Source organism: Bufo gargarizans, chromosome 1 (genome assembly GCF_014858855.1).
Source record: "Bufo gargarizans isolate SCDJY-AF-19 chromosome 1, ASM1485885v1, whole genome shotgun sequence".
Classification (NCBI taxonomy): Eukaryota; Metazoa; Chordata; class Amphibia; order Anura; family Bufonidae; genus Bufo; species Bufo gargarizans.
The window spans coordinates 402287661-402314550 of record NC_058080.1 but is presented as its reverse complement, the minus strand read 5'-3'; the positions used below and the strand labels follow the sequence as shown (position 1 = coordinate 402314550).

Sequence of the window (26890 nt, the reverse complement as noted above, 5' to 3'; positions counted from 1 at the left end):
GTCCTCCTCTCAGTGCGCCTGCGCCAACTGAAGACCGGTACGGCGCAGGCACCAAATTTTGAACGCAGACAGGGCCAGCCAGAGGACGAGCGCATTCGCTGGCCCTGTCAATCAACATGAGGAGGGGGCGTCTTTATGAAAGGAGGATACTTGCTGGTAGGGAGCTCATTTACATATTATAAAAGTCAGTTTTTTGAAGAAACTACCCAACCAAGATGAGTAAGAGCACTATATATTAATATATCGCATTATAAGGAATTTAAGTTGCCCCCAAAAAAATATGACTTTAAGCAGCTGCTGCCAGTAGATCAATGAATCAGAATCAGCTCGTCTCACTGCCACTGAGTCTGACTCAACTGGTCAGGTCCTGGAGCCGGGGGCGGAGCCGGGCGGAGCGGGGGGCGGAGCCGGGACGCGGCGCGGTGGGTGGAGACTAGAGAGTGAGACCGCAACTGCACGAGTCCGAGACAGATCATCAGATGTGAAGAAGATGTCCGGTAGGGCTGCCAAGTGCCTACACAGTGCACAGCAGCGCAGCATAGACCATCCACCACCAAAATGAATGGGGGACATTTTAGTTGGGGGGGCACATGGGGGGGCACAGCTTGATGTAGGGGGGGCTGTGGCCCCCTCTGGCCCCCCCTGGCGACGCCACTGTTGTGGAGAAGTCAGGTGGATACACAGCTGATAGTCCTACTGAATAAACTGTTAGAATTTGTATTATGGCAAGAAAAAAGCAGCTAAGTAAAGAAAAACGAGTGGCCATCCTTACTTTAAGAAATGAAGGTCAGTCGGTCTGAAAAATTGGGAAAACTCTGAAAGTGTCCCAAGTGCAGTCACAAAAACCATCAAGCGCTACAAAGAAACTGGCTCACATGCGGACCGCCCCAGGAAAGGAAGACCAAGAGTCACCTCTGCTGCGGAGGATAAGTTCATCCGAGTCACCAGCCTCAGAAATCGCAGGTTAACAGCAGCTCAGATTAGAGACCAGGTCAATGCCACACTGTTAAGAGGAGACTGTGTGAATCAGGCCTTCATGGTAGAATATCTGCTAGGAAACCACTGCTAAGGACAGGCAACAAGCAGAAGAGACTTGTTTTGGCTAAAGAACACAAGGAATGGACATTAGACCAGTGGAAATCTGTGCTTTGGTCCGATGAGTCTAAATTTGAGATCTTGGTTCCAACCACCGTGTCTTTGTGCGACGCAGAAAAGGTGAACGGATGGACTCTACATGCCTGGTTACCACCGTGAAGCATGGAGGAGGAGGTGTTATGGTGTGGGGGTGCTTTGCTGGTGACACTGTTGGGGATTTATTCAAAATTGAAGGCATACTGAACCAGCATGGCTACCACAGCATCTTGCAGCGGCATGCTATTCCATCCGGTTTGCGTTTAGTTGGACCATCATTTATATTTCAACAGGACAATGACCCCAAACACACCTCCAGGCTGTGTAAGGGCTATTTGACCATGAAGGAGAGTGATGGGGTGCTGCGCCAGATGACCTGGCCTCCACAGTCACCGGACCTGAACCCAATCGAGATGGTTTGGGGTGAGCTGGACCACAGAGTGAAGGCAAAAGGGCCAACAAGTGCTAAGCATCTCTGGGAACTCCTTCAAGACTGTTGGAAGACCATTTCAGGTGACCTCTTGAAGCTCATCAAGAGAATGTCAAGAGTGTGCAAAGCAGTAATCAAAGCAAAAGGTGGCTACTTTGAAGAACCTAGAATATGACATATTTTCAGTTGTTTCACACTTTTTTGTTATGTATATAATTCCACATGTGTTAATTCATAGTTTTGATGCCTTCAGTGTGAATCTACAGTTTTCATAGTCATGAAAATAAAGAAAACTCTTTGAATGAGAAGGTGTGTCCAAACTTTTGGTCTGTACTGTATATATTAGATCAGTGATGGCTAACCTCCGCACTCCAGCTGTGGTGAAACTACGACTCCTAGCATGCGCCATTCTTTTCTATGTGAATCAAAGTAAGACCACAGCACTCATCCACTAATGGATTTTGTGGGTGCACGTCCCGAATTGATTCCTTCCACCACAGAAATCTATATATACAATTCCTTTTGAGTTTAAGACAGCACACCAAAGGAGTGATATTCAAGAGTTCAGTTTTTATTCATTCAAATTTCACCACCAGTGGTACAATTCTTACATTTACTACAACGTTTCGGGCACGCCGTGGATTTGAACTCCCTCAGATACAGCCTGAAGAAGGGCACCAAAATTGGGCCCGAAACGTTGTAAGAAATGTACCACTGGTGTTGAAATTTGAATAAACAAAAACTGAACTCTTCAATATCACTCCTTTGGCGCTTTGCCGGGGAAGACATGGAAACTCCTGCCATAAATCTCCCCTAGCAGCTATGAGGCCTGTCACTGCCTCACAGCGGTTACACAGTTTTTTTTCCGTAAGTAAGGGCTTAAATTGCAGATTCGCACAACATGGATACCGGCCGTGTGTCTTCTGCATTTTGTGGAATGGAAAGTCCTGCCATCTATAGTCCAGTCCTATCCTTGTCTGTAATACGGACAAGAATAGGACATGTTCTATTTTTTGTGGGGCCACGGACTGGACACATGGATGCGAACAGCACACAGCGCTCTATCCGCATCATTTGCGGCCCCACTGAATTGAATGGGTCCACATCCCACCCGCAAAAAACACGGAACGTATGTGGACCAAAAATACATTCATGTGCATAAGCCCTAAAGCAGTACTTACTGAATTTACATATAACTGGCATGTGCCTATATGTGTCACTATAGGAAGAAGCCTGGTACAGGGAAAATTTTTATATGAAAATATGTCCAAACATTATTCATTATATGGGAGGGAGACCCCCTCTCCTCTCATGCTGTTTGTTACAAAGCAGGCCATCTCATCGATGTATCTGAAGCTGGGAAGTAGAGATGAGCGAATTTCTTAAAAGTTCGATTCGGCTGATTCGCCAAAATTCACAAAAAAATTACTTCATCACGAAGCACATTTTTTTGTAAGTGATAGCACCGCCACCGTCATTGTACCCCTCAGATGCCGCAAGGTGGAGGCTGGGGGCCCGTCGCGAGCAAAGGGAATTTGTCACCAGTGAGCTAAGTATTAAACTGTACACATGGCTGTAGTCCACCTGATTAAAACAGCCTTTCTTTTGTTGAGCCAAGCCTCTGTTCCCAAATTAAGATGCTTTTTCTTAATATGCAAATTAGGCCTTTGGTGCAATGAGGGCATCACTAGTGCTCTTGTTGCATCCAAGGTCCACTCCTTTCTATCTCATATCTGCAGTATTGATCGATCGATCTATCTGACTGTCTGTCTATCCATTATATCAACAGGATCTATCTATCTATCTATCTATCTATCTATCTATCTATCTATCTATCTATCATCCATATTTATCTATCTTAATATTACTATTCCATTTACAATAACATCATGTGCAAATACAAGGTGTGTTAGGGCTGATTAATATAATTAGTCACCAAATTGCCAAATTATTAATTTCAAACCTGAAAGCGAAAAGGCATAGTCTGACATTTATTCATATGAGAAAGTCATACCACAGCGTGTGACTCCCTCATGCTTTTAACAAAGTCACATGAATTCTCATATCTGGCCGGATGCTGGGATCATGGTGCATCACATGTTTTCTTTTCTTTTCATTCACTTTTATTGTATCACTTAGGCACATGATTTTTTTTTGTATAATGGTCTTATTTAATTTCTGGATGGAGATGACCAGAGGAATGGAACGCACAGTGTATACACCTATGTAATACATATTGAATGTGCGGTTGTATAACCCTTATATAGACTGGTTGTACTGGGACCCATGAAGTAGACCACAAACTATATTCAGTGCCTTGAAAAAGTATTCATACCGCTTAAACTTTTCAACATTTTTTCACATTACACCCACAAACTTTAAGGGAACCTGTCATCAACTTTATGCTGTCCCTCTAACGGCAGCATAAACTCAAGGGGAGTAGATTTCAGCGGTCTGTCATTAATAAGTTAAAAGTAAGTGGTTGCCGAGAACCAACATCACAATCATTGCAGACTGGGCCTGGAAAAGAGTTCCGGCCACCTGAGAAGAGTCATGGTTATTTATGGATTCCTGCCTACCTGCTGATGACTGAGTTTTCTCCCTTTCTCTCTAGGAGAGAACTGTCAATCATCAGCAGGTGGACAGGAGAGCAGGAGATTAGGAATAACCATGACTCTTCTCAGGTAGATTTGATTGTTTTCAAGGCTGCAATGATTATGATGTTGGTTCTCAGCAACCAATTACATTTAGCCCATGTGTGACACACTGCAGAAATCAACATTTCTGTCACTACTTTATACTGCCCTCAGTGAGGTCAGCATAAAGTTGATGACAGGTTCCCTTTAAACATATTTTAGTTGTGGTCGTGGCAACCAGGGGAGCGTCCCTGCCCTACCTAACTACCCTGTCCCTCAGCGGTTCGAGTTGTGCCGCAACCGCGCCGTAGTGGGGACGCCTGAAAGAGGGCAAAAGACACACTGGTTAGCAGGAATAATTTATTACAACATAACTCACAAAACCAAACTTTGAAAAGCCATAGACATCTCAGTTTTGGGAGGAGGTACATATCAGCTAAAACACGCGGAGCACCAACGCCCTAACTTCTGGAAAACATGCGCTGGCACCTGATTCTTAGAGGCCGCGGACGCGGCACCTATACGAAATGAGTGTCCTGAGATTGCGGCTGGATCACCGCCCAGACTGGCCACTAAGGAGCGTACATGGGACACGAACTGATGAGTAGTGAGTGGCATCACTTCGAACGGCAGTAAAGGACTATCCGGCCCGTGCCCAGATAACGCTGACTGCAACTGACGGAGGACTGCCACGGGGCACCACTGATGAGCCGTGGGGAAAAAAGACACCGGAACTGGGGGACCCGTCTGCGAGGTTTTGGACGTCCTGAGTAGTAGCACGTAACCCTCGGTGCACTGAACCAACTGGCTGACCGTGAGAAACCTGTCACTACCAGGAGAACAAGTGAACTCCCCCGGTCTTAAGAAACCATAGAAGGCTAAATAAATAGCGGACTTAAGTACCAGGCTAGGCAAGGCCCCGAAAGGGCTCCTATCTAGGACGTCGGACAAGTTGCGGAAAAGGAGCCCGGTGACAGCTTGTCTGCGCACTTGGCCTCCAGATCCACATCTGCCCAGACCCCTCAATGCAGCTTTAACGGCATGTATGGAAAAAACCGATGCCCGTTCGGGATGACTGACCGAAAGGAAATGCTGCACCCCCGACAAGTATGTCTTTACTGTGGTATGGGATAGCCTAAGCTCTGCGTGACAGTAGCCAATGAAAGTAAGGATATACTCCACGAAACTGGACTCCCCCTGAGGACACTCCTGCTGAAACCTACAAAACACCCTCCACCCGGTGTTATACGCCCTGGTCGTGTTTTGTGACAGGGACTTGGCTATTAAGGCGTGGGCCGTCTCTAGGTGTCTGGTCACATTAGTACTAATGACTCGTGGGGAGGGACGGTAGCACCCACGACATCTGCCTCTGGCATGACCTGAAAGAAAAGGGAGAAATTAGCCCTAGATAAGGCGTCAGCAGCCACGTTTTGTGGGCCTGGTACATGCGTGCTACAGACACGGAAATGATAATGAAGGGAGAGTTGAACTAAACGTCTGAAGAGACACATGACATGCAAGGATTTAGACAACCCACTATTCAAAATGTCAGCCACCGCAGCGTTATCAGTAACAAACAAGACAGAGCGATTGACCCAGTTACTGCCCCACACATGGGCGGCTACCACGATGGGGTACAGTTCGAACAGCGCTGAGGTATGTAGGAAACCTGGGATCTGTCTGACCTCAGCCGGCCATTCGTCTGCGACCCAGTGGGTGCCAAAAATAGCGGAAAACCCTGAACTAGCAGCCGCATCAGAAAACACTACCGGGGATTGGCTGGTCAACTCAGGGATAAACAAAGACACCCCATTCCATTGGCAAAGAAAGTGGTCCCACATGTGAAGGTCTGCCAAGGCCTGACTGTCCAGACGCACTGGGCTGTCCTGTTCCGGGGCCGTGGCGAGAAGCACCAGCAACCGGGAGATGAAAGACCTGCCCTGCGGGATAATGCGCATGGCGAAGTTCAACATGCCCAGTAGCGACTGTAAGTCCGCCTTGGTGACCACCGTTGTGACTGAAAACCTGTGGATGACTTCCCTAATCCTAGCTAACTTGTCTGACGGCAACCTGGCTAACATGCCCTGCGAGTCAAGCTCAATGCCCAGGAAGGTGATGACTGTGGACGGGCCTTCGACTTTCTTTGGGGAGACCGGTACACCTAGCTGAGACAAACACCTCAGTAACTTCCCCAAGCCTAGGGGAGCTGCCCCTGGCCTCTCAATCAGCAGGAAGTCATCAAGATAATGGATGACAAACTGGCAGCGGACTTTTTGTTCTAATATCCAATGAAGGGCCTGAGCCAGCTGATCAAAGAGCCAGGGGCTGCTCTTAGAACCGAAGGTGAGCTTGGTGGAGAAATAATATTGGTCTTTCCACTTAATGCCGTGCCACTGCCAGAGCGCTGGCATAATGGGGAGTAACTTAAAGGCGTCCGAAATATCAGCCTTGGACAACATCGCTCCGGGCCCTAACTGTAAAATAATGGCGATGGCCTCATCGATGGAAGAATACCTCATGCCCACTTCCTCAGAAGGGATAAGGGAGTTAAGACTAGGGACATGGGAACCATGAGGGGCTGACAGGTCAATGATGAGCCTCTCCTTCTTACTGAATTTGCCCGTGACTACCCCCACAGGACTGACTCTCCATCGCTGAAAGGGGGGCACCTTGAAAGGACCAATCAAGAAACCCTTACCCAGCTCAGACTCGATTAGATTGTCAACAGACTCGGGGTTCCTGTCGGCAGACTGGAGATTCCTGCACTCATACGTGTATTCGGGTGTCGTGATCAACCCCGTATGAAAGCCTTTGCAGAATCCAGCAACTAGAAACTGCACGAACCCTGGATTATGGTGTCCCTGCAAAAGCTCTAGTAAACAATCGGTATTGACCACACTCATGTAGGCTTTAACTGATTTTAATGAGCATGCGGCTCTGGGGTGGGCCCTAAAGCAATTGGTACAGATATGTAGAAGACGGCATTGACCAAAATTACAAGACCCGAAATTAAAATTATTACAAATCTGTGACCTACCCAACTGCACGATGGGCCGGCCTAGCTTGTCGACTGAACTGGGAGGTCTGAACACATCGAGAGGCCCAGCCGACGAGCCGGAAGGAAAAGACTGAGCACTGCTGGCTGATTTGTGGCACCACTCGGTAGAGTGGAAGATGGACTGACAGGCCGAACAGGAGGGAGCTTTAAGACCGGGAAATGCCGGCAAAATAATTCAGTATTCAAGTTGGACCAATCTGTAACATAACCAAACTGAGTAAAAGCCGCTGCTGCCTTGGCCGAAAAAGAACAATGGTAGTCATAAAACGAAACCCCTCCATACTTATGACCCAACTCCGTCACACGAAAAAGGTACAGATCAAGCTCCTCCCTCCTATCCGGCCTAGCCGAACATATCACATCTCTGAAAAGGCTAAAAGCCATGACAAATTCGGGAATGGTTAACTTGCGGTTAAGCCTGTGGTCGCGGCCCCTCAGTACCACCGAGACTTCCCCGCAAGCTATAACCTTATTATCGGACAGATCCCTGGAAGCTATCAGTAAAGATGCAAGGTTAACATCCCTACCCTCTAGGATGTCTTTCCTGACGTTGGTCGGGACAAAATGAGAGGGCGCCACATTGGGAACAGCCAGGGCAGTACGGGTTTCCCCTAGAGCAGAGGTAGTGGCTACCGGAACGTCAGGGGGGGGGAGCAGGAACGACCGAGTCACGGGACTCAACTGACTCCAACCTCGCTTGTATGGAATTTACAGCTGCCGTCAGGCCGTTCAGCATGACATGTAGCTGCGCGAGCGATGTTTGCACCGTAGACATGGGGAGTACATCTTGACTGGAGGCCACAGAGTCTTTCCATAACCGATATAATTCCGCCTTCCTGGCGGCAGCCGGGAAGGGGATACCCTTCTTTGTCAGTTCCGACATGAGCCTAGGGATAGTCCAAGCTCGTAGAGACGGTAAACTGCCCCCTTCAGATACTCCTGCCACATTCTCATCCACGGACGCCTCGACAATGTCCGACGCGTGCGACATCACAGCTGTGGAAACAGTAACGTAAATGACCGGCTACACTGGACGACCGCCAGCACCAGTGACCAGCCCAGCTGTGTATAGAAAGGTGACCCGCCCCCGTGAAGCTTCGCACATTGACACCAGAAGGATCGTGAGGAAGTGGACCGTAACCGACACCCGTAAGTACCATGCAGAGAGAACATGACATACTTACCAGCTTGGAAAACTACAGAAAGACCACCGCCGGGAGTTAGTAAACAATGAAACCTGAACGTGAGACAGAGCATGAGATATGACCCCGCCAGTACGGCCTCTTCACCCCCTACCCCCGCCTGTACCCCTACTACCTTACCGACAGGCCACAACCTCAGGACGTAAGTAAGACCGACTATGACCTAGAAGCAAAACAATAGCATCAACTCTGGATGTGCACGCGTAGCAAACAACCAAACGAAAAGTAAGACATGAAGACGTGGTAGTGAACCTAGAGAGCAGCCGGTAGGAGGAGGCCAGCCGACGGCTAACACCCGTTCCCCCTGTCCGACCTTAGTGTAATCACGGATCCCTGCCTATCTAAGCGGCACGGCGGCCCGTGCCAGACTTTAAAGCGGGTGAGGGGCGGGACCACCGCGCCACCCACGCCCCCCCAACGATAGCCACGTGGGGAGCGCGAAACTCCCAGGCATCGAGGGATGGCGCGGGGGAATTCTCACTGCTCGGTGGCCTCCGCCCCACACGGACGCCATTCGAGCCACGTGGGGAGCACGCGCGACTCCCTGATAGAGCGCCCGGTGCGGGGGGGCCCTTTGATCTCCGCGGGCCGACCCACCTGCCGGCCGGGCGCTTCTATCACGTGGGGAGCAGCGCTGCTCCCTGGCATGGACTGGTAAGGGGGGTAGCCCGGGTAACGTAGGCCCCGCCCCCACCAGTCAGTGAAATGTTGCCACGTGGGGGGCCGCACCGTTCCCTGGCAGAGCGCCCAGTGTGGGGGGGTCCCCCATAGCCTGAGGGACTGACCCCCGCCGGCTGAGCACCCTACCACGTGGGGACACGGCGCAACCCCCTGACATAGAGCCGGGCAGGGGGCGGTTCTAAATAACAAAGCCCCGCCCCCCGCCGGGAAATAGCGTGCCACGAGGGGGGCAGCACTGCACCCAGGCAGAGCGCCCAGAGCGGGGGACCCCCACAGCCTAAGGGGCTGACCCTCCGCCGGCTGGGCGCTCCACCACGTGGGGACCCAGCGCAACCCCCTGACACAAGCCGGGGCGGGGGGAGGCCCGAAACATCCTGACTCCGCCCCCCGCCGGACAAACTAGCGTGCCACGTGGGAGGCCGCCCTGCTCCCAGCAGAACGCACAGTGCGGGGGAGCCCCCCCCTTCGCCTGAGGGGCTGTCCCGTCGCCGGCTGTGCGCACTGCAGCGAGGGGAGTCAGCGCGGCCTCCTGACATATTGCCGGAGCGGAGAGCTCCCCGGCGTGCACCGCCCCCAGCTGCCAGCGAACTCACCGGCACCACGAGGGGGGGGGAGGAGAACAGCTGTCCTACGGCCATGCATTGTCCGGAGCACGGGGTCCCTACTCACCAAGGGGCCGACCGTGCTTACCGGACCCGAATGTTGCTTACCGTAGCCTGCAGGATCGTTGCCAGGTACGTGCTCAACCAGAACGCTGAACGACGTACAATGTGGGAGGGGCGCAAGCCGTTGAAGTAGGCAGGCCAGCCCCTCCCACAAATCCAGGCCAATGAATCGGCCTTTCACTAGTAGCAAGAATGTGTGACGTGAAAAGAAAATCGATTTTCAACATTTTTTATAAATATAAATCTGGAAAGTGTGGCGTGCAATTGTATTCAGCCCCCATGAGTTAATACTTTTATAGGACCAGCTTTCGCTGCGATTACAGCTACAAGTCTTTTGGGGTATGTCTCTACCAGCTTTGCACATCTAGAGGTTGACATTTTTTCCCATTCTTCTGTGCACAATACCTCAGGCTGAGTCGGACTGGATGGAGAGCGTCTGTGAGCAGCAATTTTCAAGTCTTGCCACAGATTCTCAATGGGATTTATGTCTGGACTTTGACTGGGCCATTCTCACGCATGAATATGCTTTGATCTAAACCATTCCACTGTAGCTCTGACTATATGTTCCACATGTTTGCTGTGTCCCCTACATGACTTGTGGCAAACTGCAAATGGGACTTCTTACGGCTTGCATAAAAAAATGTTTTTTTTCTATTTAAGCTAGATTTGTGGAGTACATGATTAATAGTTGTCTTGTGGACAGATTCTCTTACTTGAGCTGTGGATCTCTGTAGCTCCTCCAAAGTGACCATGGGCCTCTTGGCTGCTTCTTTAACTATCGCTCTCATTGCCTGGGCTGTTAGTTTTGGTGGACAGCCATGTCTTGGTTGAGAGTTTGCGATTTTTTTTATAACCTAACCCTGCTTTATATTTCTCCACAACTTTATCCCTGACCTGTCTAGTGTGTTTCCTTGGTTTTTATGATGCTGTTTCATGACCAATGTTCTCTAACAACCCTCTGAGGCCTTCGCAGAACAGCTGTAGTTATACTGAGAATGAATTGACTAATTAGGTGACTTCTGAAGGTAATTGGTTACACCTGATATTATTTAGGGGTATCAGAGTGCAGGGGGCTGGATACAAATGTACGCCACAGTTTCCAGATTTATTTATAAAAAATTCTAAAACCATGTATCATTTTCTTTTCACTTTACACATATTTGCTACTTTGTGTTGTTCTATCACATAAAATTCCCCCAAAATACATTTAAGTTTGTGGGTGTAACATGGATAAATGTGGAAAAGTTCAAGGGGTATTAATACTTTTTTAAGGCACTGTGTAAACATATGAAAGTGACAGCAGCACATATCCCTTATCCCTTTTTTTTCACAGTTACCCAATCGCATATTTTGATTATATGGACTATGTGCGGAATGATAATGGCCAAGTTTACAGTATAATGAGATTAACAGCACATATTTAATTGCTCATTATAACTTTCTAGAAAATGGTCTGGAGGTCTGGAGGTACTACAGCCTGAAGCCTCTTTGAATGATCAGACCATTTGAATAATTTTTAGTCTGTGCAGTGATGACAGTAACCATTAAAATTTGAGTTTTTTAATGTTTTTTGATGGTGGTATATTTTTGTTATATATATGTATATATATATATATATATATATATATATAATTGTATTGTCTATTTAATATGCTGTTTTACTGGGCTTTATTCATCAGAATTGATTTAAAAAAATGCTGTGCGAAAGCTGCCTGTATTGACAATTTACAGGTCTGGTACCCGTTATGATGTACCTGTTGCCTTGCCCCCCCCCCCCCCCCCCTTGTGATGACAAAACATATTCTGGGGCTCAAAGGGGATACAAAAGAAAATGTCAATAACACACCTGTAGTTTCCATGCATAAACTGGTGCTCTATAGGAGAATCCTTAAACATTGTTGGGTCCTCCAATGTCACCTCTGGTATAGGCAACCCCTGCTCCCAGACCACCATGGCTGTCTGACAACATTCGATTTATAGGTCCAATATTCCTGTGGCCAAGTCTGACAATGTTAATGACAACCTCTAAGACAACATCATCAGTGTTGATCACCATGCCAGTGACATTTTCCCCCTGGTGACACTCTCACTGTATCATCCCTCGCTGTCGAGCATTATACACGGACCAACTCTGTTCCTGGCTGCAGCTGGGAGTACTTTTAGAGGGTTGGCTTCCCAAATGATGTCACCGTCCACCATTACCCGTGACATCACCACCCAGTTTGTGGCGTTGAAGAGAACAAATTAGACAGATTCTAATTGCTTATTGTGACATCAGCTGACTATTTAGGTAAACTCTACCACTTTTTGTACTATGCCTTATGCACACAGCCGTACCGTGTTTTGCAGTCCGCAAATTGGGGATCTGCAAAACATGGATACCAACCAATTTGGCTGTCACTACCCAAGCCACCACCCATTTCTCTACACATTGCTTGTGCTCCAATGTCCTTCTCCTCCTCCTCCAGTTCAGCCCCCACAGGGCTCATGTGGCTGTGAGATGTAGGCGCCACTTCTCCAGTCCCCTGATCAGCCAGATTTACCAGCATCTGTTCCAGGATATGAAGCAGTAGAATGATGCTGTTCATCCTGTAGTCCTGGAGACTGACAAATAACATGGCATCCTCAAAGGGCCTGAGAAAACAGCAGGTGTCACTTATAAGCTGCCACTGGCTGACATCGAAGTTACACAGGGGAGTACTCTAGTCTGCTTGGATCATCAATAAATCGTTTATGGCCTTTCTCTGTTGGTATAGTCGGTCCAACATATGGAGGGTGGAATTCCAAAGGGGTGAAACGTTGAATATCTGCCTATGTTGGGGACGCCGTTCTGCCGCTGCAGCTCAAGGAGGGTGTTCTTTGTGGTGTACGGGTTGAAGACTTTAGGAACCGCTTGACAACCAGATTGATCATGTGCGCCATGCAAGGCGCATGGCTCAACCCTCCTTCATGTAGCACCGACACCGTTCTTCTCATTGTCGGTCACCATGGTTCCGATTTTAAGTTGTCGCGGAGAGAGCCAGGATTCGATTTCTTGATGAAGGACACAGAGCAGTTCCTCCCATGTGTGACTCCGGTCGCCCAGGCAAACGAGGTGTAGAATAGCATGACACCGCCTTGCCCTGTACATATGGTATGTTGAAGGAGCACTGTGAATTGTCCCTGCAGTGGAGGCTCAGGACAGAAAAGGACAGAGACAGGTTGAGGACAGGTGAGGGCACAGGGCCTTCTCACTGGCCAATACACTAATACACGCCAAAAAAGGCTGTACTTTTCTCACTTCAACACACAACGGCCAATAAGCCCTTTTTTCCCACTAATACACCTCAAAATAGGCTTTAGAACATATAACTGCACCGTTGAACGGCAAATAATACTTTTTGTTTTCCACTAATACATGCCAAAAAAGGCTGTAATTTTCTCACTTCACCACACAACGGCTAATAAGCTCTTTTTTGTCCACTAATACACCCCAAAAAGGCTTTAGAACATATAACTGCACTGCTGAACGGCAAATAAGCCCTTATTGTTTTCCACGTATATACACCCCTAAAAAGGCTTTAGAACATATAATTGCACCACTGATCGGAAAATAATACTTTTTGTTTTCCCACTAATACACGCCAAAAAAGGCTGTACTTTTCTCACTTCACCACACAATGGCTAATGAGCCTTTTTTCCCCACTAATACACCCCAAAATAGGCTTTAGAACCTATAACTGCACCGATGAACGGCAAATAAGCCCTTATTTTTTTTCCACTTATAAACGCTAAAAAAGGCCTTACCACATAAAACTTCACCGCTGAACGGCAAATAAGCCCTTATTTTTTTTCCACTTATAAACGCTAAAAAAGACCTTGCCACATAAAACTTCACCGCTGAACGGCAAATAACCCCTTATTTTTTTCCACTAACACACCCCCAAAAAAGCTTTAGAACATATAACTGCACCGCTTAATGGCTAATAATACCTTTTTTCCACTAATGCACCCCAAAAAAGGCTTTAGAACGTTTAACTGCACCGCTGAATGGCAAGTAAGCCCTTAAGTCTTTCCTAGGACTTTCCCTAGAGCCTGCTAACGTCTCTCCCTGCACTAAGTACACTGGAAAATGGCTGAATCCAAGATGGCTGAGGGTATTTATAGGTCTGTGACATCACAGGTCTGGCTGGCTGCTGTTTGGCTGCATGCATGGCATTGTGGGTGATCCCTCATTCCCAGAGTTCTTTCTTACATGTTAAAACATGTGCAGCAGCCATTTTAGGAAAAAAAATTGATTCGTTACCACGAAGCGTGAGTAAATTCGGCTTCGGTGGGAATCGAATTTTTCCTGAAATTCGGATCGAATTCCACTTCGTCAACTTCGATTTGCTCATCTCTAAATATGATGATTGCCACGAGATGACAAGATGGACATGTTTCCTTTATATCACTGATCACAATAAGAGGACAGCCTTTCCTTTGGTGACAAATGTTACTTACACATAATAATCGGTAGCAAAACAGGTCTACCCCCATTTTCTTGTAGGTCTCAGTAACAGTGTATAAGGCTCACAGATAATGAACATTTTAGTCATGGACTTTGTACAGTCAGTATATTGTATTTGGCATGTTGCCACGTCATTCCACACAATAACTAGAAAGCTTTAGACATGTTTCATTGAGGATTCCAAATCAACATTTAAAATTGGCAATTTATTAGTAGATAAGAGTGAAAGCCAAAGTGAGGTAATTACCGTATATTTCGCCCTATAGGACCCACTGGCCCATAAGATGCACCTAGGTTTTAGAGGAGGAAAATAAGAAAAAAAAAATGAATTACACCTCAGGTCAGATCACCAATAAGACACCCAATATTAATCAGACCTCAGCTGACAGCCCCAATCAGATCCCAAATGTTAATAAGACCTCAGATCAGAGCCTAATGTAAAGAAGACCCCCAATCAGACCTCAGATGAGACCCCCATGTCTCATATCAGCCCCCAGCCCCATCCATATGTTAATCAGCCCCTAGTCATATATAATCCGCCCCTAGTCATATATAATCCGCCCCTAGTCATATATAATTCAGCCCCCAGCTATAATGCAGCAGCCCCCAGCCTCAGATCACAAAATAAATAAAGCACTTACCTCTCCTCCTCCCGCTTTGTGAGAAAGTAATTCCACACAAAAGAAAATGTATTTGTGACATTTGGTGAAGCAGTCAAATCAAAGTTTTAAGAACCTCGCTCATCCCTATCCTCAGGATGTAATCCCTGGTCGTCCAATGCCCAACACCCTTACCAATCAGCTGAAGAGGATAGGTCATCAGTTACTGGGAAAAAACCCTTTAAAGCTACCCTACTGTCAGTAAACCAAAACCAATAACATATAGTAATCAGGAGTGAAAACAACTACAAAAATAACCTCACTAATTAAAAATTACATTTTATTAAATGTACATTAAAACACGAAAAACCTACTCAAAAAGTGCAGTGTAATGACATGCCTATACCTTTTCTTAAATAAGAAAAGGGGTCAATATTAGGGCAATTACAGTATATTTCACATATGATCTGGATTGCAAGCTGGTCATATGAGAGGTGGAACAATAGCTGTCCTTTTCTTTACACACGGTTTGTTGACCCAGGATAGTGCAGGAGAATGTTCCACCTCTCATTTGACCAGCTTGCAATCCAGATCATATGTGAAATATAATTACCCGAATATTGACCCATTTTCTTATTTAAGAAAATGTATAGGCATTAGTGTTGATCGAGCATGCTCGGCCGAACTCGAGTTCGGCTCGAGCATCTCAATACTTTTTCCGTATATGGTGTCCGCTGCGGACAGTGACATTAGCTGCGCCACATCTCCAGTGTAAAGTGTGCACACCCCAAAAATATCTCACATCCAGTGTACTTTTTCCGTAGACGGTGTCCGTTGTGGACAGTAACCATTAGCTACGCCACATCTCTAGTGTAAAATGTGCGCTTTCAAAAAATATCTGGGACATACAGTGTACTTTTTCAATAGATGGTGTCAGCCTATGACAGTGACATAACCAGTGCCACATCTGCAGTGTAACGTGTGCGCTTCAAAAACTATTCTGTGACATACAGTGTACCTTTTCTGTAGACGGTGTCTGCTTCTGACAGTGACCTTACCAGAGCAACCTCTGCAGTGTAACGTGTGTGCTTCAAAAATTTATCTGTGACATACAGTGTACTTTTTTGCGTAGACGCTGCAGACAGTAACATTACCAGTGGTACCTCTCCTGTATAACGTTTCCTCATCCCAAACACCTGTGACATTCCCTGTAATTTTTCATTAGCCTCTGGTGACAGCATTGACATTATCTGCGGGATATCTACTGTGTGACACTTCCACATCCAAAATACCTTTTTAAATTTGTTTGGTCATACACTTCCAAATCCTACGCTACTGTATGTGTGACAGACTTTCAATCATATATAACATTTAATATGAAGAAGGTGAGCAGTAAGGGACGGGGCAGTGGCCGTGATGCTGATGGTGCATGCAGAGGCCGTGGCCCTGGCACGGTGAAACTGTGCCTGCTGCCAGAGCACAAGAAAAACAATCATAGCTAGCTTCATGTCCCAATTTGCAGGGCGGCGCAGAACACCACCCTTGAAGTCAGACCAGTGCGACCAGGTGGTCAGTTGGATTGCAGTAGATAATGCTTCCAGTCGCTTAAGCACCACCCTGTCTTCCACCAAGTCCAGTCTCAGTAGCCAAGAGTCTGCTCAACACAATCCTCACCCTGATCCTCCTTCATCCCACCATGGAGAGTCTGGGCAAACAAGTGATACCACACTCAGATATTCCGAGAAGCTCTTTTCAGCGCCATTCCTTGATTTGGCCTTCTCGCCAAGCACGCTTGAAGAGGGACAGATCTTGTGCCCTGATTCCTAAACTCTTGAGCATCCACAATCACAAGAATATGACGGTGGGGAACGGCAATTACTGTTTAATGAGGTGGATGATGAGAAACAGTTGCCAATAACTCAACGGCAATTACTGTCGTGGTGGACGATGGAGCCACTGACCCAACCTGGGAAGGTGGAAAGCCGAGCGAGGACAGCAGTACAATGGGGAAGGGATCTTCTGCACAGCAACAGGCTGGAAGAGGCAGTTGGGTGGCAAAAGGGAGAAGGCTGGCCACACCAAACAGGCCGGAGCACACCCTTGTGGAAATCTCCCTTGCCAAGGGGTAGGTGTTCCGCAGTCTGGCACTTTTTTGAGGAAAGTGCGGACGACAAAAGAATTGTAATTTGCAACCTGTGCCATACAAAAATTTGCAGGGGCGTGAACACTAGCAACCTCACAACCACCAGGATGATCCGCCACATGGCATCAAAGCACCGTAATAGGTGGGCCGAACGCCTGGGTCCACAATCTGTGTCTGCGAGTCACACTACTACCTCCTCTTCGCCTGTGTTACGTGCTGGCCAATCCCCTATCGTAGGCGCAGGCCCGGATGCCTCCCACTCTGCACCTGGACCTTCGCAAGCACCATCAGCGACCACATCTACTTCCATGTCCCAGCGCAGCGTACAAATGTCCTTACCCCAGGCATTTGAACGCAAGCACAAATACTTAGCCACCCACCCACAGGCCATAGCATGAAATGCGCAGCTTTTCAAATTACTGGCCCTGGAAATTTTGCCTTTTAGGCTTGTGGACACTGAGGCCTTCCGCGGCCGTGTCGGCGGCTGTCCCGCGTTACGCAGTCCCCAGCCGCCACTATTTTTCAAGGTGTTCCGTGCCCGTCTTACACCAACATGTGTTCCGTAACATCACACGTGCCCTGACCAACTCAGTTACTGGGAAGGTTCACTTAACTACTGAAACATGGACAAGTCACATTCGGCCAGGGACGCTACATTTCCCTGACGGCACACTGAATGAATGATGTGGAGGCCAGGAGCGAGTTGTACCCTGGGATGGCACAGGTGCTTCTGACGCCAAGGATTGTGGGCCCTAATTCGATCAGGGTTTCCGCCACCACCTACGTTAGTGGCTCCAACCCCCACTTCTCCTCCTCTGCCTCCTCCTCCTCCACCACCTCTGAATTATCCGCATACAGCACCAGTCAGTTATCAGTCGGTAGCTGGAAGCAGTGTAGCACTGCAGTAGGGAAGTGGCAACAGGCCGTGCTGAACCTGATATGCTTAGGAGACAAACAGCACACCGCCGCAGAGCTGTGGCAGGGAATAAGAGAACAGACTGAGCTGTGGCTCACGCCACTCAACCTAGAACCAGGCATGGTTGTGTCTGATAATGGCTGTAACTTAGTGGTGGCTTTGGAGCTCAGCAAGCTCAGACACATCCCATGCCTAGCCAACATGTTCAACTTTGTGGTCCAGCGGTTTCTCAAAACCTACCCCAATTTGCCTGAGCTACTGGTGAAGGTGCGCCGCATACGTGCACATTTCCGCAAGTCATCGACAGCTTCAGCCGGTCTGTCAACGCTGCAGCAGCGCTTAAAATTGCCAGCTCACCAGCTGTTGTGTAATGTGAACACGTGCTGGAACTCCACATTCCACATGTTGGCTAGGCTTTGTGAGCAGCAGAGGGAAGTAGTTGAATACCAGCTTCAACATGGTCATCGCCTTTCCAGTCAGCTTCCACTATTCACAAGTGAGGAGTGGGCATGGATGTCTGACCTCTGTGAGGTTTTAGGAAACTTTGAGGAATTAACACAGATGGTGAGCGGCGATAACGCTATTATTAGCGTAACCATCCCACTTCTGTGTCTACTCAAACACTTGCTGCTCACAATTAAGGACGATGCTTTGCATGTGGAAGAGGTTGAAATGGGGGAAGACATTACATAGGGTGATAGCCAAATCACCCTCAGTTCATCTTTTCAGCGCAAATTGGACAATGAAGAGGAGGAGGAGGAGCAGGAGACTGTTGCTTCCGCTACAGAGGGTAGTACCCATGGAAGTTTAATTCTATCTGTTCAGCATGGGTGGGCAGAAGAGGAGGATGAGGAGATTGAGAGTGATCTTCCTGATGACAACAGCGAAGTCTTGCCTGTTGGTACTCTGGCACACATGGCTGACTTCATGTTAGGCTGTCTTTCCCGCGACCCGCGCATTAGGCATCATGCACACGACTGTGGTGTGTTTTGCGGTCTAAAAATCGCGGATCTGCAAAACACGGATGGCGTTCGTGCTGATTGGCAATTTGCTGAATGGCACGGACAGCCTTTAATATAAATGCCTATTCTTGTCCGCAAAGCGCGGACAAGAATAGGACATGTTATATATTTTTTTAGCGGGGCCACGGAACGGAGCAACGGATGCGGAAAGCACACGGAGTGCTGTCTGCATCTTTTGCAGCCCCATTGAAGTGAATGGGTCCGCATCCGAGCCGCCAGATGCGGGTCAGATGCAGACCAAAACAACAGCCGTGTGCATAAGGCCTTATACACATTTTAGACAACACAGATTACTGGTTGTTCACCCTTCTCGACCCCCGCTACAAAGAGAACTTCTCATCTCTCATTCCTCTGGTGGAGAGGACGAGCAAAACAGAGGCAATACCAGAAGATCCTTGTTGAAAAATTGATCCAAAACTTTCCATCTGACAACGCTGGCGGCAGAGTCCATAGTTCCTTGGCCAACCCAGGACGGGAGACAAGGAGAACACACAGCAGTTCCAACAGATGCAGGGCAACACTTTCCAAAGCCTGGGACAGTTTCATGACACCCCGCCAGCACGCTCACCCTGATGCGTGGCCTAGTGTCACAAGGAGGGAAATATTTTGGAAGATGGTGAAGGAGTACATAGCAGACTGTGTCAGCGTCCTTAATGATCCCTCAGTGCCTTACAACTACTGGATGTCCAAGCTGGACACGTGGCACGAACTGCCGCTCTACGCCTTGGAGGTGCTGGCCTGCCCTGCTGCCAGCGTTTTGTCTGAGTGGGTACTTGGTGCTGCTGGTGGCATTATAACAGATAAGCATATCTGTAACGGATCTCCTAGCACCCCGACCCATACCTCCGTCTATAGATGCTCCTATCGCTTCCCGAGGACTCCAAGCACTCCACTTGACACCGTAAGCACTGCAGACCCCACGACTCGCCGAAGTCTCGGCGTCTCCTTCCCACCCTGGACCTACGACAAGGCTCCAGGCTCCAGTGGGTAAACCTCTCCTAAATCCCGAGAGCAGGAACAGCTCTTACAAGAGCTAATAGTATTAGCCAGGAGAGTATAGCAAATCTTCAGCGTATAGCAATCCCCCAGTGTCGATCAGTTACCCAAACACCAGCCTCAACATGATGAAGGGTAAAATAGGAACTCTTTATTGAACACACAGCATTGACTTATATACACATGACATACTGAGGACACGACATAGCAGCCAATCCTGTACAGTTTAAACACAAAACTAACCCTATTCAACAAACACAATGGCATTGTCTTTGACGCAATCCATAATGAACATGCAAACAGATATCTTCACCCCCTCCATAATGAATGAATGGGAAGAGGAGACACATGTGATGGGATTATCTCCTGAGTGTATCATAGGAGTCGGCTGCTATTATAATCAACTATCTTAATCCCATCACTAACACAATAAGTGGGAGTCTCAGTGCAGAGTTAACCCTTGTTGTGTTGCTGAATCCACACCATGCCTTTTTAATGAGCCATAGGAAATATGTGGCATATAAATTACACACATAAATCAGGGTTCATAGTTCCTTGTAACCCCAAAAGGTCTTAGGGGGTCTCCATAGTTCTGGGTCCATAGTCTGTAGGAAGAGGCTGGCCCACAGGCTCCTCCAGCAGCCCCAGTGATGGTTCAGTCCGTCACATTTCTCCCCTCCCAACAGTAGACTAACCAGGTACCTGACCTCCTGTCGGTCAGTGCCTGAGTTAGACGAGTAGCCCACCCATAAACAAACACTGGTCCTGTTGAACTCTGGGGCCTGACTCTGTCCTGTATGTCCCCAGCTGTTGAGTGGGTATCTGATACTCCTTGCTTCATTGTTGTTGGAGCTGTGGGTACTTGGTGGGCAGGGGCCGACTGCGCTCTGCCCAGATGCCAGCTCTTCCGCTGCGGTAGCCTGTGGGTTGTCAGGCTCTGGAGAAGAGGATAGGGGAGGGCAGAGGCCGACTGTGCTCTGACCAGATGCCAGCTCTTCTGCTGGGGTAGCCTGTGGGGAGTCAGCCTCTGGACAAGAGGATAGGGGAGGGCAGAGGCCAACTGCGCTCTGCCCAGATGCCAGCTCTTCCGCTGGGATGGGGTCATGGAATCCTACCCCCAGGACCTTGTTGCGGATCAGCTGTGGAGAGGATGGAGCACTTACCTCCTCCTCCTGGCATTCCTGCGGGGTTGGTGGGGGATCTGTACTGGCCGTCCAGCATCCCGGTAGGCCTGGTGCAGAGACTGAGGTCCCATCTGCACCATCGGAGTTAGGGGTGCTGTCCCTTGTGGTTGGGGAGAGAAACCGGTTGTCTCCTCTCCCTTCAAGGTACACTGCCGCTAGGGAATGAAGACGATGCTCTTCTCTCCCTGCAAAACATACTGCCGCTGGGGAGCAGGACTGACTGTCCTTACTCCCTGAAAATCCGGCTGCCGTTGGGGATCTGGGCCAACTGCCCAGCATCCCTGTAGGGGCGGTGGAGAGACCTCGGTCCCATCTCCACTGTTGTGGGGCTTACTGTCTCCCCCTGGTATGTTAAGCTGCTGCTGGGGAGAGGTGGTAACAAGCTCCTCTCCCATACATACTTCCAGCCGCTGGGGAGGGCGACCGATCGTCTCCGCTCCCAATACAGTGTCCTGCTGCTGGGGAAAGAGACTGGGCTCTCTATTCCCTGCTGGACACTCTGCCGCTGGGGTGGGAGGACAAAGCTCTCCTTTTCCAATAAAACCCTTTGCTGCTGGGCGACAGGACCGACTGTCTCTGCCCCCTGTAAATCAGCCTGCCGCTGGGGAATGGAGACTGGGCTCCCAATTCCCTGCAGGACCGGTGGAGAGACCTCGGTCCCACCTCCACCGCTCACCTGGGGTTCTTCCCAGTAAACCTCCACAATATCCTCCCAGCTGAAGGGCTCTGGACCTGTGTCTGACACCCAGCTCTCCGGCAGTGTATATTGGGGCCGAATTGAGCTGAGAAAGTATTGGTAATCCTGCTCCAGCTCCCACTCCATTGTCACTAGAGATGCCAGGTCTTGTCTCATCTCTCTCGCTGTAGCCCAATCATGCAGAGCCTCACACCAGCCTTAACATGATGAAGGGTAAAACTGGAACTCTTTATTGAACACACAGCATTGACTTATATACACATGACATACTGAGGACACGACATAGCAGCCAATCCTGTACAGTTTAAACACAAAACTAACCCTATTCAACAAACACAATGGCATTGTCTTTGACGCAATCCACACTGAACATGCAAACAGATATCTTCACCCCCTCCATAATGAATGAATGGGAAGAGGAGACACATGTGATAAGATTATCTCCTTAGTGTATCATATGAGTCGGCTGCTATTATAATCAACTATCTTAATCCCATCACTAACACAATCAGTGGGAGTCTCAGTGCAGAGTTAACCCTTTTTGTGTTGCTGAATCCACACCATGCCTTTTTAATGGGCAATAGGAAATATGTGGCATATAAATTACACACATAAATCAGGGTTCATAGTTCCTTGTAACCCCAAAAGGTCTTAGGGGGTCTCCATAGTTCTGGGTCCATAGTCTGTAGGAAGGAGGCTGGCCCACAGGCTCCTCCAGCAGCCCCAGTGATGGTTCAGTCCATCACAGTATCCACCTGTTAACTGAAAATTCTGACAGGTTGACTCTTATAAAAATGAACAAAGCCTGGATTGACCATGACTTCTCAACTCCACCAGAGGAAAGCTGATGAACATAAAGCCACTTTAAATGTGTTGTTTATAATGTACTGAATACACTGTATTCCCATGCACCCCTTCCACCGCAAACAAGGGTATATGGTTGAATCTTCCTTTTCTCATCCTCCTTCTCCTCTTCCCTCATATCAACACATGCTTATTTGTCGCATATAATGCCCTTGCATATATGCCCTTCGCATATAATGTTTTACAGGGTTAGCTCACCAGCAGGCCCTCACCTACAATGTGTTACAGGGTCAGCTCACCAGCAGGCCCTCACCTACAATGTGTTACAGGGTCAGCTCACCAGCAGGCCCTCGCATATAATGTTTTACAGGGTTAGCTCACCAGTAGGCCCTCACATATAATTTTTTAGAGGGTCAGCTTACCAGCAGGCCCTGGCATATAATTTTTTTTAGAGGGTCAGCTCACAAGCAGGCCCTCGCAAATAATGTTTTACAGGGTCAGCTCATCAGCAGGCCTTCACCTACAATCTTTTACAGGGTTAGCTTACCTGAAGCGACAACAGGCCCTCGCCCCTAATGTTTTAGATGGTCAGATCAGCAGGCCCTTGCTCCAAATGTTTTTGAGGGTCACCAGCAGGCCATCAATCATAATTTTTCAAGGCTGTGTATGATTCCCTCCTTTATGTGTAATAAAGGGTGTATTGGAGTGCGGTTCCTTGTAATTTTTGGCAGCCCTTTCACTTAGTGCATAGGCTTTATGAGTGTAGGAGTCCCACTACCTGAACAATTGTACCACAATGTGAATGAGGCCCTCCTTTATGTGATATACAGGTTGCATCGGAGTGCCTCTTCCTTCAAATTTTTGGCAGCACTTGCACTTTATATACAAGTAAATATACAGGAAAAAAAAATTCCTAACACTTTTTCCTCTAAAATCAATTTTATCTTCGGTTTGGTGCGTATTATTGTCAGTCTGTAAGAGTAGCGTACTACTGACAACATTGTTCCCAGCAGCGACCTTGGAGTCCAAGATGCATCCAGACATCCTCCCCATGCTGTTTCCGAACCATTTAGGTAGTATTTCCATCATTTTCTGACCTTTTCCTATGAACCAGGCACCCTTCCCTCTTCAGAGCAGGGGGTGCCTGGTTTAATGCTCGGGTTCTCCCATTGACTTCCATTATACTCTACCGAGCATCCCGATGTGTTCGGCCATAGTACCTGAGCACTTTGGTGCACGATCAACACTAATAGGCATGTCATAACACTGCACTTGTTGAGGAGGTTTTTCTTGTTTTAATGTAATTTAATAAAAGGTCGTTTTTAATTAGGGAGGTTATTTTTGTAGTTGTTTACTATACAGACGTAACAATGTAATGTTATCTATCAATTACTTAGTAACGCTACCTGCTGCCCTCCTTTTCATTCATTGTGCCAGCAATCCAGCAATTTTCAGGCCCCTCTTGTAAATGTCAATGGCCATTCAGAGAGCAGGGATAATGTCTAAGACTACCCAAGCACAGTGTGCATCTGGCAATCTGAGAAGCAATGTGGCGATGTTGAGGGATAGGAGAGACTAAAGGGTAACATTTGGAGGAATGATGTCCACACAAAAGAGAAGACTGCCATTATCTCTGTAGGGTCAGAGAAGACTGTCAATAGCTCTGTAGGGTCAGAGAAGACTGTCAATATCTCTGTAGGGTCAGAGAAGACTGTCAATAGCTCTGTAGGGTCAGAGAAGACTGTCAATATCTCTGTAGGGTCAGAGAAGACTGTCAATATCTCTGTAGGGTCATAGAAAACTGTCAATATCTCTGTAGGGTCAGAGAAGACTGTCAATATCTCTGTAGGGTCAGAGAAGACTGTCAATAGCTCTGTAGGGTCAGAGAAGACTGTCAATATCTCTGTAGGGTCAGAGAAGACTGTCAATATCTCTGTAGGGTCATAGAAGACTGTCAATAACTCTGTAGGGTCATAGAAGACTGTCAATATCTCTGTAGGGTCAGAGAAGACTGTCAATAGCTCTGTAGGGTCAGAGAAGACTGTCAATATCTCTGTAGGGTCATAGAAGACTGTCAATATCTCTGTAGGGTCATAGAAGACTGTCAATATCTCTGTAGGGTCAGAGAAGACTGTCAATATCTCTGTAGGGTCAGAGAAGACTGTCATTACGAGATAAAGAAGCTGAAAGGTAATCTGCAAGGTATTTACCAAAGTCTGAATACAGTATGCACTGTATTAACAATTGGCATAAGTGTTTCAATTAGTCATAGATGTTACATTTTATATGTACTGGCAAAAATGATATAGACATGCAACTCATAAAGGGAGTACAGAATTTTCATAACCATTAGAGTATAGTCAAATGTGGCAGATTTTTGGCCTGAAACTTTTGTGACTAAACATCAGTCCTATTCAAGTAAATGGGGGTGTTTAAGCAGCTAGCACATGGATTTCTGCAAGCCCCAACTGCAGTCTTTCCTGCAAGAATTGTGCCCCATGTGAATGTACCTTTTAACATCCAATGACACCTCTGACCTGCAATACATTGTAGAAGGGCTATGGTTGTTTTGGCTGGTCCCATTTACTGCACAGCAATATGTCCTAACTGTCTGGTGGGTGTATACTAAATTATAGTACAATCTTGTATGAACATTTTAAAGTTTTGGTTGGATTTAAGGGCGTATCCCACAAAAAATATCTATTAAATATCCACAGATTAAGTGATATATATTGAATCGTGGTCTCACTGGGACTCTCCCCATAAACTCAAGATAAAGGGGTCCTTCAGTTTCCCCTCTGCTTCTATAGACTGATGAAGTACTGGATCTATTTGCACACTACAGCTCCATTCAGAGAGGGGATGAGGTCACCCCTTGTTGTCAGGATCACTGGAGGTCCCAGTGATGCAGCCCCCGGAATCTGATATTATCATCTATCCTTTGGATAGGTGATGAATACTTTTCGTTGGGGTAATCCCTGTAACTTCTCTCATATAGTTGCTGAATACTAAAATATAAAATTTGGCAGCTGCATATGAAATAACATAGGAAATAGACCCGCACCTATTGAATCCACAGGCCGCTTTAGTGCTCCCTCCTGGCCTCTGTTCACATTGCAGCACTGATGATCATGTGACGTACTGACAGCTGATCACTGTATCTAATGACTGCCTGCAGTAATAAGGGGCTTTTAAATAGACTAAATTAAACATGGCAATATGGTAATTTATAATATTTACCCAATACTTGCTATCATTTATAGAAATATATGATGTTCTGAATCAGCACTGAAAGCTATGTCTCATAAAAGTGAATTTCAGCGTTACTACATTTGCATATGTTTCCTTTTCAGATGAAAACACAGTCATGTACAGTTATGGCACAAATTGAAGGTAAGAATAACGAGAAAACTTACATTCTACATAAGTCTATTTGTCATTACTGCAGAAAATAAAAGAGGACAAAATATTTACCTTTAGGAGACCAATTGTAAAGTATTTATGATCTGAAAATCTTAAAAATGGTGAGACACATTTAATGTTTGACAACTATCTGCCAGCTTGGCCATGAAGGCTGACTACTTGAGGTTTCTGATACATTCAAAAAGGGGTTGTGTTCATGAGACAACGTAATAAAGGGGTTATCCAAACCTGTAAATCCCCCTACAATGCCCGGGCCTCTCATACAGAGAATACTTACCTTGTCCCTGATGCCTGTGTTCTTCTGTATCCCTCCATGGCCATCAATGCATCTCCTCGTCACGCAGATCACAACATCGGACGACAGGGGGTGCAGTCAATAGCAGGCCACGACGGTGACCTGCTCACCTTGCAAAAATCTGTCTAAAAAGTGGTGTAAATTGGAGCATCTGGTCTTTCTACACTTTTTTCTGACATGCTTGACAAGCGGGTGAGGCTTAGTAGAAAGTGGGTGGTGCTTTATGAACAAGAGATGGAGCCTAAGATGCACCTTTTTGCGTCGAAATGTTGGTGCAATTTTGGCATTTAAGTGTGTCCCTTAAAGTAAGTCAACTAATAGTTGGTATAGAATCAGAGAAAAGTGTCTATCCCTGTACTAGATATATCATCCAGCCTGAACCCCTGTGATAATTTGGGAGCAGGTCTAGACAAACTGTCTAAGCTTATTCCATCTTTAGGATTAGTAAATCTGGGCCAATGATTCCCCTTGTGGTCGCAAACCGACCTTCTGATGTGATGCGGTCTTCTAATAGTTCTG

At 47.3% G+C, this 26890-nt stretch overlaps 1 protein-coding gene across 7 annotated transcripts in view; it reads left to right on the top strand.

Annotated features, from left to right (window-relative positions):
• The window catches only part of SUSD1 (sushi domain containing 1), a 206725-nt gene that overhangs the window by 146257 nt on the left and 33578 nt on the right, over positions 1-26890 (top strand). For all 7 annotated transcript variants that reach the window (XM_044271174.1, XM_044271172.1, XM_044271176.1 and 4 more), the window contains one exon: positions 26007-26046. In XM_044271174.1, the coding sequence (XP_044127109.1) occupies positions 26007-26046 (40 nt within the window). The remainder of the gene's footprint in view (positions 1-26006; positions 26047-26890) is intronic.